The 11,275-nt window shown below is 44.0% G+C and overlaps 1 protein-coding gene across 1 annotated transcript; it reads left to right on the forward strand.

Annotated features, from left to right (window-relative positions):
* The first annotated feature begins 759 nt into the window (after positions 1–759).
* Positions 760–7,217, forward strand: LOC135398807 (eukaryotic translation initiation factor 3 subunit I-like). The gene is made up of 9 exons (XM_064630281.1): positions 760–868; positions 1,213–1,393; positions 2,275–2,340; positions 2,455–2,604; positions 3,866–3,993; positions 5,125–5,235; positions 6,625–6,714; positions 6,776–6,942; positions 7,094–7,217. Exons 1-9 carry the CDS (start codon positions 866–868, stop codon positions 7,173–7,175), a joined length of 978 nt encoding a protein of 325 aa, XP_064486351.1. The 5' UTR covers positions 760–865; the 3' UTR covers positions 7,176–7,217.
* The last annotated feature ends 4,058 nt before the right edge of the window (positions 7,218–11,275 follow it).

Genomic DNA, 11,275 nt, shown 5'->3' on the forward strand with positions numbered 1-11,275 from the left:
AGTTTATGGAAGGTGGTGTCGTCTCCTTTTGTCCATGTCTTCTGTGCGCTTTTCTACCATGCGGTTTATGGAAGGGACACGGGCGAGGAAGTTTCCTAAGCTGCTGGTGTGCAGGCAGATCAAGATGATAGAGGATGGATACGAGTGATTAGAAAGAATAAATCTGGTAGCACGATTCTGAACAGATTCAAGGAGATCGACATGATTAGCGTGGTGATTAGTTTGGGCCGGACCAAACTCTGATATGCAAGACATCTGACAGAAGCCGGTGCTAGCCGTAGAGTCCGACGAAGAAAGCGCAGGACACGATTTGCATCACTGACGATGCCATGAATATGGTCAGACCGAGAAAGGAAACTATGCTAGTTGCACTGTAGGTAAGACTGAGGTTTTTTTTAAATAATAGTTGGTACAATGTACGACGAACCGATTTTTAACAACTTCTACAAAAAAATAGAATTTTAATGAACATGATCAACGTAAAATGCAGTTCGTCATGTGAATGTATATAATTTGAATAATCGGAAGACTCTGATATTTTTCATTTTACTATAAAAATTGTGAGCAGTAGATAACGGAATAAATAAATGAGAGGAAAATTTTGCATGCTTTACTAGGTGAAAACTGAATACCATGTTACCATCTGCACTGGTATATGTCTCGGCCTATCAACTGTGGGCTTCTTATCGACTCGAAGAAGCTCACATTAGCAAGCAGACGACGCGATGCTCGTTTGGACGAGGGCTTCCCATTGCCATGAACATCACGTTCTGCCATCGTCATCATCATCATCAATATCATCATCTTTTTTTTTCGCTGTTTCTCGTGGATCGTGGTTTCGGCAGATTCAGTGCGTAATTGAAGTATGGTAAGTTAAATTAAACAATTTCACGACACAGCGTTCTCGTACTAGGTAGGACGCTATTATGCTCTAATCTGACTAGGAATACTGCATCACAAAAGGACATACGTGGTTGTTATGTGCGAGCAGGCTATATGGTACACGTTTTGAGGAAGCAAATGTGTCGGCGCGTCTAAAGCACGTTTGTTATCGAGGAATGTTTATGATAGCTTGGTACGTTTGTATCTGCCAAAAACATGTGGGCGGTATTGAATACTGGCAAACAACATCGTCTGCTAAACCATATTGAATGTATCCGCCATCAGTTGTCAGCCACAATGAGTAGTAATAACTAATTTTTCTTTTTTCAGAAACCTTTAATGTTACATGGCCACGAAAGGGCCATCACGCAGATCAAGTATAACAGAGAAGGCGACTTGCTGTTCTCTTGTGCAAAGGACCACACACCGAATGTTTATTATTCCCTCAATGGGGAAAGGTTGGGCAACTTCATTGGACACGGTGGTGCCGTATGGTGCATAGACGTCAACTGTATCCTTTTGGGGCGGTGCTAATGTTTGGATCCTACACAAATCTGCGTGTGAAGGAAGTCCGCAAACTTGATCCAGATCCTTAAGGCAGCGTTCACACGGGGCAACTTTTTGCAGCAACTATGAGCAACTTTGGAGTTGCTCTCAGCCGGCAACCTCCAGCAACTCGAGTTGCTCCGAGTTGCTGCGAATCGCTCCCGGACCGAAAACTTGAGAAGTTGCTCGTGCATCGGCCAATCAGAGAGGGAAGCATTGCCACGTGACTCCCGATGGCGTTGTGGATTTCGTTCGTGGGTTCATAGGTTCAAATCCTGGAGGTGCAGCTAAAAAATAACCTTTTCTTTTTTACGAACTTCACGGAAACATATCAGTTGCCACTTCTGGACGGCAATAATGATCTATTGGAGCAATAAAACTGAGAGAAAGTTGATAAACAGCAGCTAAAGAAAAGATTCCACCAGTTCGATTCGAACCCACATTGTCCGGTCGCCATAAGGTTGCTTGTGGGTGGAGCTACCGAGTTGCTGCGTGTGAACGCGGACTCGAAATTGCTCAAAAGACGTTGGTTTGAGTTGCTTCGAGTTGCTGGGAAAAGTTGCCCCGTGTGAACGCCGGCTTAAGTTGGTTAGGAGTTCTTCAATAGCCCACCTATGCATCCATTCACAAGTTTGCTTCATTTTCATGTAGTATGCAAAGAACAACAGCCACACTTAACAGAAAATGTCACTGTTTAGGCACATACCTGGATTAATCTGGACAATAAATTTAGGCTTCCACATATGTGCTCCCAATTTCCGAAGTGTTTGCTCCGAGTTAGATGTTCTTCCGATTTCCGTACGTGTGCACATTATTACCCGTTCTCGCCTTAATCCGCTCGTACAGGGGATTCCACGAAGGTCATTTCAGGAGCTGGTGACAACACCTGTCGTGTGTGGGATTTGGAACGAGGTACATTTTATGTCAATAATATTATGCTCCAAACTGGTCTTGTCTCCTTACTTTTGCGGGAATGTAACCCTGCCTTTTGCTATTGTAACTTAAATCTGTAATTCCTCTGTACAGGCGCGAACATCAACACAATCACGACAGCCACGGCCGTGAGGACGTGCGTGTTTTCGTTCAGTGGCCGAATGCTCATGTACAGCACAGACAAAGCCATGGGTCGCTTTTGCGAGATCCACATTGTGGACACAAGCGATAAACGTCAAATGGGTCAGTCATTCTTACTCAGACCGCACATATTTATGCAGTATGTTCAACCTAAGGATGGTGTTGGTACCTCCTTACCGCGATATTTAACCTGTGAAAGTCATCTGCGCTTAGGTGTGTTATTTGTTTGGGAAACGCTACAAGGCAATACGTACTATGAGGCACGCTTCTTAAGTGAGCGCAACTGTAGCATCACATAAGTGTTCCATTTTTACCTGCATATAAACGTCGCGTGTTTATTTGCGTGTAAACATTATGTATTTAGCTGTACCTAGGTGTTAGATGGTCATTTTTACATATACAGGGTGCTTTTTATTATCCTTTACAGACTAAAAATAGAAAGGTGTGTGAGCAGCACTGCTGTGATTTTTGCAGATATGCGGCCAGGCAGGCAACCTGTCGGAAGGAGCGCGTAACTGCAGGACGACTAGTTACCTAAAATTCATTCATCCGTGTTTTAATTTGAGTATTTTTCAAAAATGCGAGGCAGACGAATTGGAAGCAATTATCATTTGAATCTGCCCTCTTTCTTAAAAATCCTGAAACAAGCTCAGACTGAGATATAAATCATCAAACTTTAGTAATGCGAATTAGGTGAAAGCAGAACCATGCACTTCTCGAGCAGAGAAACGACATCACTTCAGCTTATCTGGGCCGCAAATAGCTCAGGTAAGCCCCGGCCAAGAATTAGCGTTTATTCCGGTCAGGTTGATTGCTTGAAAACACGTGGCCCTGCGACGCAAACACCCTTTCCCTCTCTTTTGCGCTCGAGAGGTGCGTGGTTTCAGTTTCAACTCGCTTGCATAGCAAAAATTTAGTCATCTATATCTCAAAGTACATGTTTGTTTCAGGATATTTAAAAAAGAGGGTGCAATCAAATAATGGCTGGCTCCAATTCTGCTATCTCGCATTTCCCTGACAATATTTAATTAATAAGTTAATTAATGAATTTGAGCTAATTAGTCGTCCAATAGTGACACGCTCTTTCGCACAAAATGTCCGCCTGGCCACATAACCTCCCTGCGGACACCACACCTAGGAAGCTCACAAAGCTGTATTATAAAAATTCTGTAAAGGATAAAAAAAAAGCTCCCTGTATGCAACGAATACACACCACATAAGTAAATGTATAAATTAAGGAGGAGGTATCACTTTTAACATAACTGTTGTTGAGTCTCGTACTTAGTGGTTCCTACATCTCCACATTTTCTTCTTTTGCCACACCATTTCTGCAAAAGAAGTTGTTCTGTTTCCTTTCATGCAGAGGGATCGGACTCTGCCCTGGTGATTCCAGTGAACACAAGCAAGGTCACCAGTGCACTCTGGTGGCATTACGATGATGGAATACTGTCCGCGCATGAAGACGGCAACATTGCCATCTGGGACATTAGGGTAAGCAGTCAAATAGTTTGGCTAAAACATGGCGTGGTAAGACTGCAGAAAAGAAATGTGTGGTTATCAGCCGTAAGAACTCGATTACGCTTTGATCACTATTATTGGTGAATGTCCAGCAAGGAGCGGACATCAGTTCTTGTGCTAGCCCTGCTCACATGCAACATTGACTTATGTGTAGGGTTTGTGGTTTTCGGCATTTATTTTCAACCCAATTCGGGGGGTGTTTATCGGCATTTATATTGGGGACTATAAATCGGATTTTTTCGGCATCTATATTCCACCCAAAAAATAAATTCCCGAATACGGGCATCTATTTATTTCGCATGAAGGAGAGCCTATTTTGCGGGAGAAGTAACAACGAACCAAAACGAAGTGAATCGATTCATGGTTTCATTAACAATGTCTTTTATTGCCTGTGCCAAACCAGCAAACAATGAGACTACCTCTTGTTGTAATAGATGCAAGCGTACATCATCATGTTCGCATCTGTCATAGCGGCTCGCTCCTTGCGATTAATAACACGCAGTTTAGAGAACGCGCGCTCAACATTAGCGATAGAAACAACAATAGCCAGTACAAAGGCCATGTGCTGGAACGGGTCGTCCAAAACTGAATAGGAGATATATCCACCTGAGGGGCAGGGCATGCAGCATATTCGAAAAACTCGCGCTTTATATGATACATACGAGATTCATCAACAGAGCTGAGGTCATCCTCCCATAAGCGCTTACGCACAACGAAACAAGGGCACAGCCCGAAGATAATGCCACGCTCGAGAAATAGTCGACAAAGGGAGATTCCAAGGGGATTTCCCTTTGCGGTTCCAGAAATGGCAGCTGTCAGGATACGAGAAATTCGGATTTTTTCGGAATATTCCGAATCTGAAAAAAATCATTCGGGGGCTGTTTTCCGGCATTTTTCAGAAAATGCCGAAAACCACGAACCCTACTTATGTGTAATATCTAGCATGTGCATTTGCGTAATATTTTTATCTATTTTACCGAATATGACATAACGCATACCGAAATAATGTGTATCGAATATTGTATCTATTGAATAGAATATTAATGTAATTGACTTACACGTAATATGTAACATATCCATTTGCGCAATATTGGTGTTTTCCAGACGGGCGAATGCATGAACACCGTCAAGGGACACAACCACAACATCAATGATCTGCAATACAACAAGGACCAGTCCCTCTTCATCACAGCATCCAAGGACACGACAGCCAAGGTACATTTCGTGCCCCCATTTTAGGGACTTGGAAACACGAAAGCGACGAATGTAATGAGCCCTTCTATCCACTGATTTTCCTGACACCGGTCAGCTTGGCTATAAAAAATATCAGAGTTGAATCCAGTCATGGTATCTCTACCAATCTGCAACCAGCACGTACCATGTCAGCAACTGCTGTGTTATGCGAGTTATGGGAAAAAGACGTTCTCTCGAAGATCTACAGCTGCGTAGAAACCATACTTTTACCTTCCTCAGCATTAATGCATGTTTGTAAGTACTGTTGATTGGAAATCTGCCCTAACCCAGCAAGAGAAAAGTTGGTGTATGAAATTCGTGAAGGCATGAACGTCTCTATGTGAAGGACTTTTCATGCGTTGTAGTCTTATCTAGCGGTGGACCCGAGATATTATGTCTATTCGCATAATTTGCGCGCCTTTAAAGGAGCAGTGAAAGCCGCTTCCATAAATTTTTTATCGTTCACTACAGTGGGTTGTACAACAAACGTTGTGCTCTGTTGCACAAGAATGATAATGGCAGCTCGGCCATGTCATGCAAGGCAGCGCTTGCACACCGCTGCGAATCTGCTCAATTCCTTCAAGAGCACATGAGTGAATGCAACAAGTACTTCAATGCCATGCCCCCAGTGGCAAAATGAAACCTCGTGGCTAGAGTCCTTAGCTTTCCGTGAAAGTTTTGACAGACAGAACTGGCCGTGTCTCGTGGAAGCTGCTGTTTCCTTCAGAACCGTCCGTTTTTTTGCGGAATATTTGATACCTTACAGAGTTATGTAAGGTGTTCGATCGATCTGCGAAGTTGTCGCGGGTTGAACCCGAGCAGTTGCAACTGCAATGCCTGACACCACTGCTAGTGCTGGCAAAACGTCTGAATGTGCCACGATGAAAGGAAGTTTGACAGCAACAGCACCGGAGAGAGAGATTGAGAGTTGAGTCTAGTTTTCTTTGCGCACTGAAAAATTACGAAAAGCCGCGAAAGCATGTGGGATGAGTGAGTAAGCGACCTTGAGAGAATGCTACACTATTTAGTGACTGTAGTTTGACAGTAGGCCCGTGATTACTCCAAACATGGCAGTTTTTGAATGGCAGCTAGTAGCAGGCAAGATAGGTTTAGGAACCAATTTGCCATAGTTCGAGCAAAGATAAGGGCTGAACAAAAGTCGTATGTCTCTTCGTTACTTTCGATTAGAGACGTTGACCCCATTTGATGAAGTTGAAACTCGGTGTAAAATTCACAGAACAGTGTATGTAAACTGTCGTTCTAGTATCGTCTATAAGGTACCACTGGAATGTGGTTTCCGTTATATCGGCCAAAGTAAACGTTGCCTAAGTGATCGCTTGCGCCTAAATGAACAAATTGTTTGCCTTGCAGCTGTTCGACGCGGACACGTTGGAACACCTGAAGACGTACAAGACTGAACGTCCTGTCAACTCCGCAGCCATCTCTCCCATCCGAGAGCACGTGAGATAGCGCTAGTGGCAGTTACGTTGCAAAACGCAGCATTTATTACGTTAACTTGTAGGTGGTGCTCGGAGGAGGTCAAGAAGCCATGGACGTAACGACGTCCTCTGTCAAGGCCGGTAAGTTCGACGCCCGATTCTTCCACCTCATCTTCGAAGATGAATTTGGAAAAGTGAAGGACCACTTCGGTCCCATCAACAGCGTCGCCTTCCATCCAGACGGAAAGAGGTTAGAATGTGTATTACTGTTGTTATCGTAGTTAGTTTTGTACGCTATTCTTATTGAATCGCGTTAGACTTGGACATGTTGTTTGTTTTGTACATTGACGCACGTGATAGGATACAGTCTAACGGTCCTTGTGTCTTTCTTTTGTGTGCAGCTATAGCAGTGGCGGAGAAGATGGTTACGTCAGAGTCCATAACTTCGATCCGTCTTACTTTGACTTTCAGCTGGAGTTTTGAAATGTTCTTGCTAGAAAGAATAAAAATCTCAATCAAAGCGCACTGTGTACATATTTTAGGGCAGGTTGCAGTATATTCAGTTTAGAAGTATCTGTTTATTATCCGAGTTTTTCTGCATACCCCCCACTACTGGTTTGTTTGGAAAAAGATAACTATGTTCATGTCAGCCCGACTCTACATACTTAGCATGGCGAAGTGCCGCTATTTGATTAGAAGCAGGAGAGGTGTTCCAAGAGGGTCCCAAGAAAGGAAAACAGAGATGGAACGGGCTGCGCCATTTGCACAAAACAGCGGCAAAAGGCGGATCATACTAAATGTTGCTACTGACGCATGTTTTTCTGACTTATTGCACAATGTTTGCTCTGTAGAGTGACTGCCGCACGTGCAGTGAAAGTGAAAACGAAACTGGAAGTTGTACGGTTGGCTCTTTCCATTGTGCTTATCCGAAGAATCCTTCGTGGCATGAGCCAAGATCCCGTACATGTTCTTAAATCTTCTATATCAGGAGGCAATTCCAATAAGATATGCAGGTATAAAGTGTATCAGCACACCTTCAGTTTCCTTAAAAGATAAGATAGAGGTAAGAGAAGATTTATAAGAGGAAGGGGCATGTGGGAGAACGGATGTACCCAAGCAGCACAATGTACTGGAAGTCGAGTGCATTAGGGGTGGACGGTATGTGTCTTATCAGTGTTCTCTAGTTTCATGAATCTGTTCAAGGCCTTTCATCTACCCGTCCACCCCTATTGCACTCGACTTTCAGTGCATTTTGCTGCTTGGGTAGTTAGTGTACTTTGCGGTTAGGAATCATGATACTCTCGTGGGGGGGGGGGGGGGGGGGGGGTAGCAGTTTTATCTAAATGGGTCATCAAACAGCACAGTTCTTAAATGTGAAAGCTTCCTTTTTGTTTCACCGCTTGCGCTTTCCGCACCTGCGCGCGCAGCTGTCACTCTCTGCTTTCCTCCTCTCTGGTGCGGGGAGGCGAGGAGGTTTTTGGTTCCACAGACGCGGCGATCTTGTTTCCCTGTAGTTTTCCATATTCTGGGGTTGTCTCACGTAGAACGGTTTCCAAAGTGGGGCGGCGTTGCCATGAGCCGGACGCTAGCACGATTGATGACGTCACCTTGCCTTGGAGAAACCGAAACTATGCCGCCTTACGTTGTTACAGAAATTAGATGCGCAGTGCTCACTGACGGCATTAGAGTTTTGCACGCTGAGTCTTTCAACGAAGTTGCTTTGAAGTTGCAAATCAACGAAGTTGATTTGCAACCCGAAACAAAATAAACAGCATTGTTTCACTTCGTATCGGCCTAATGTAAAACGCGTTTTGTCACATCCTTTTTTTTTTAATTCAAGTCACTTGCACCGTGCGTCATTAAACTTGCGTATTTTCCAGTCAAGCCACTATTGGTCTCTATAGGAAGTAATAATAATGTGACAGCTTTCCTGCAACCATCCGTGCGTGACCTATTGTGTTCTGCAGTGTAGCATTCTCTGTCATTGCGGCGAGTTCTTTTGGAGGTACGACGGCATCCAAATTCTGGTGAGCCGAACCTTTTTGACGTTGTTTGGCAGGTCCGACAAGGCGAAATGCTCCTTGTCACTGTACCCTAATAGACCACTCCCTGTTTGTAAACAAATGACGTCATAGTGTTCGACAGCGCCACCGATTTGGTAGAGTTGAACTACGCTCGAAGCTAGGGGGCGAACAAGATCGCGCCCGAAAACCACGGCCTTGAGGGGATTACGATGGTCCCTTAAAAGGGACGCGACCTTCGGCCGTACTTTTCTTTCAATAGGAGGCAGCGAACAAGTGCCCATTCGTAGAACCCAGCCCTCCCCTTCCGATTTATTTCGGTTTCAGTCTGTCTGCCAACATCCCTAGCAACACAAAATGTTGCCGGAACATTGTTGCCCCCAGACGTTGTCAAAACGTGGCTAATGTCCTTTTGAAGCCACATCCTAGTAACGTTACATGCGAACATTTCTCCGACACTGCCACAATGTTTAAATTAGCTTTGCAACGTTGCTGCAATGATACTGCCACATAAGGACAACGTGTTTTTAACATTGTTCCAACATTGCTGCAATGTTCCTGGCAGCAATATTCGGTAAACGTTTTAGTGTGACGTTGTGACGACATGATGACATGTGACGAAAAATGTTTACCAACATCTAGCAACGTTGCCACAATATTGTTGAATATTGTAAAACATTGCTCCACTATTTACAACATTCGCAACGTTGCAGCAACGTTGTGGCAACAATATGTGGATCATTATGACGTTTCTCGGGTAGATGTCTATTGTCGAGTGCGGTGTGTGCCGAGTAATTTCTATGTAACGTATATTTCGGATATAATTCAACCTCATCGGTGCTCCGCAGCAGAAGGTATAATCGGGTCATCACTAATTTTTCAACTTAGTGCAACGTTGTCGATCAGTGCAGCTAATTGTAACCGAGATTAGATTTAATTTCGATGCACGCGATAAAGTAGATTTAGACCAGTAGTCTCGTAAGGTGAGTCGGCCTATATTTTCGTAGCGACATTCTGCGCGTGGGATGACTGCGGATAATTTCGACCACCTGGTGTGCTTTAACTTGCGCCAGAAATCTCCGAAACAGCGTGCGGGAAGCAATGTTTGCCTCCCCCACATTACCGTCCTCGACAGGGATCGAACCCGCGATCTTCAGCTCCAGCAAATGCAAAACACGCAGTTACAAGGTGCCACGCTTTGTCCCTTTGTTGCAGAAACGAATCATGGCACTCCAACGTGGTTCTTCGGACCAGTTAAAGAAGACACCGGAATCCTCTGACTGCCGGCACATGCGGAAACGACCAACAACTAACCTTACCCAGTTTGTACAGAAAGTCCCAGTTGCATGTGGCACGATAATGCGTGGGCCTAAAAAAATGTTATCCACACTAAAGAAACCGAAACAGCTTTCTATGCAACCTGGCACGGTCAACGGAGTACTACCGCAGGCCTCACTGGAACTGTCAGACGCCATTGACATGATTGACACGTTTGATAGAGAGCACAATGCGTACACGAAGGGTGCCTACCGCGACGCTGGAGCCTATGCCCACCTAGGCGAAAATGAACCGGGGAAGAGGATCCCCAAACTGGGAGCGTACGCGGAAGCAGGGGTGGGATTAGCCAGTGCTGAGTACAGCGTGTTTGAAGCAGAAGCCAGAGGTCCCAGTGCCACAGTTTCCGCAGAAGCCAGTTTGACAGGAGCGCACGCGATGGCTGAAGCGAGCGCAGGAAGCGTTTCTGCCGGCGCGGGTCCCGTTAATGTGAAGCTGGGTCTCGGACTGGATACCGGGATATCTGCGGGACCAGAAGGGCTGGAAATCAAGCTATTAGGCACTGGGATAAGTGTAGGACGAAGGACGGGTATTTCGGTCCTGGGATCTGAACTCAATATCGGTAGAAACATAAATAAATAATTAATTATTTAGTTCGTTTGTGTGTGTGTGTGATTTCGACTCTTCATATTTCTCCTTTTCTTTCGTTTGCGTCTTGAACCTTGTGCGCCAGCGTTTATTGTATTTATTTAATTGACATTCTTAGTTACTTCACTGTTTATTTATTAATTAATTTGTTTGTAATAATTAATATTAATTAATAAATTAATTTAATTATTAGTTAACTTATTGGTTAATTATTATTATTAACTTATATTATTTATTAATATATTTTAATTTATTATATATTATTATTAATTAATATTAACTTATTAGTTAATAATTAATGAGTTTAATTAATTTGATTCTTTGACTTCTTTTTTAGCAAGCAGGGAAGCTGGCTTGATTCGTAATAAGCAGAATACTTCCAACGGAATACCGATTCGATTCAACAGCGTTCGATTATATGTCCCGGAACCGCCCCCCTTTTTTTTCTATTTTCGGACGCCGGCACTGTTCAGACTCAAGGAAATGTAAACCACTCTTGTTGACCACCAAGCTGACTCTTCCGCACTCGCGCGTTCGCTACTTTCTGCAACATGCTTGTGAGAACAGCTAAGCACTGATCCAGTTTTAAACGTCGTTTTAACTAGGAGGTCAGGTAATCAAGCCAAAGATAAAACCAGA

The sequence above is a fragment of the Ornithodoros turicata genome, chromosome 6 (assembly GCF_037126465.1).
Source record: "Ornithodoros turicata isolate Travis chromosome 6, ASM3712646v1, whole genome shotgun sequence".
NCBI classification, from domain to species: Eukaryota; Metazoa; Arthropoda; class Arachnida; order Ixodida; family Argasidae; genus Ornithodoros; species Ornithodoros turicata.

Coding starts and splice junctions, on each gene's coding strand:
- LOC135398807 (XM_064630281.1), top strand. Junction 2,605..3,865: donor AAGCGATAAACGTCAAATGG/GTCAGTCATTCT, acceptor CCTTTCATGCAG/AGGGATCGGACTCTGCCCTG. Junction 6,715..6,775: donor TCTCTCCCATCCGAGAGCAC/GTGAGATAGCGC, acceptor GTTAACTTGTAG/GTGGTGCTCGGAGGAGGTCA.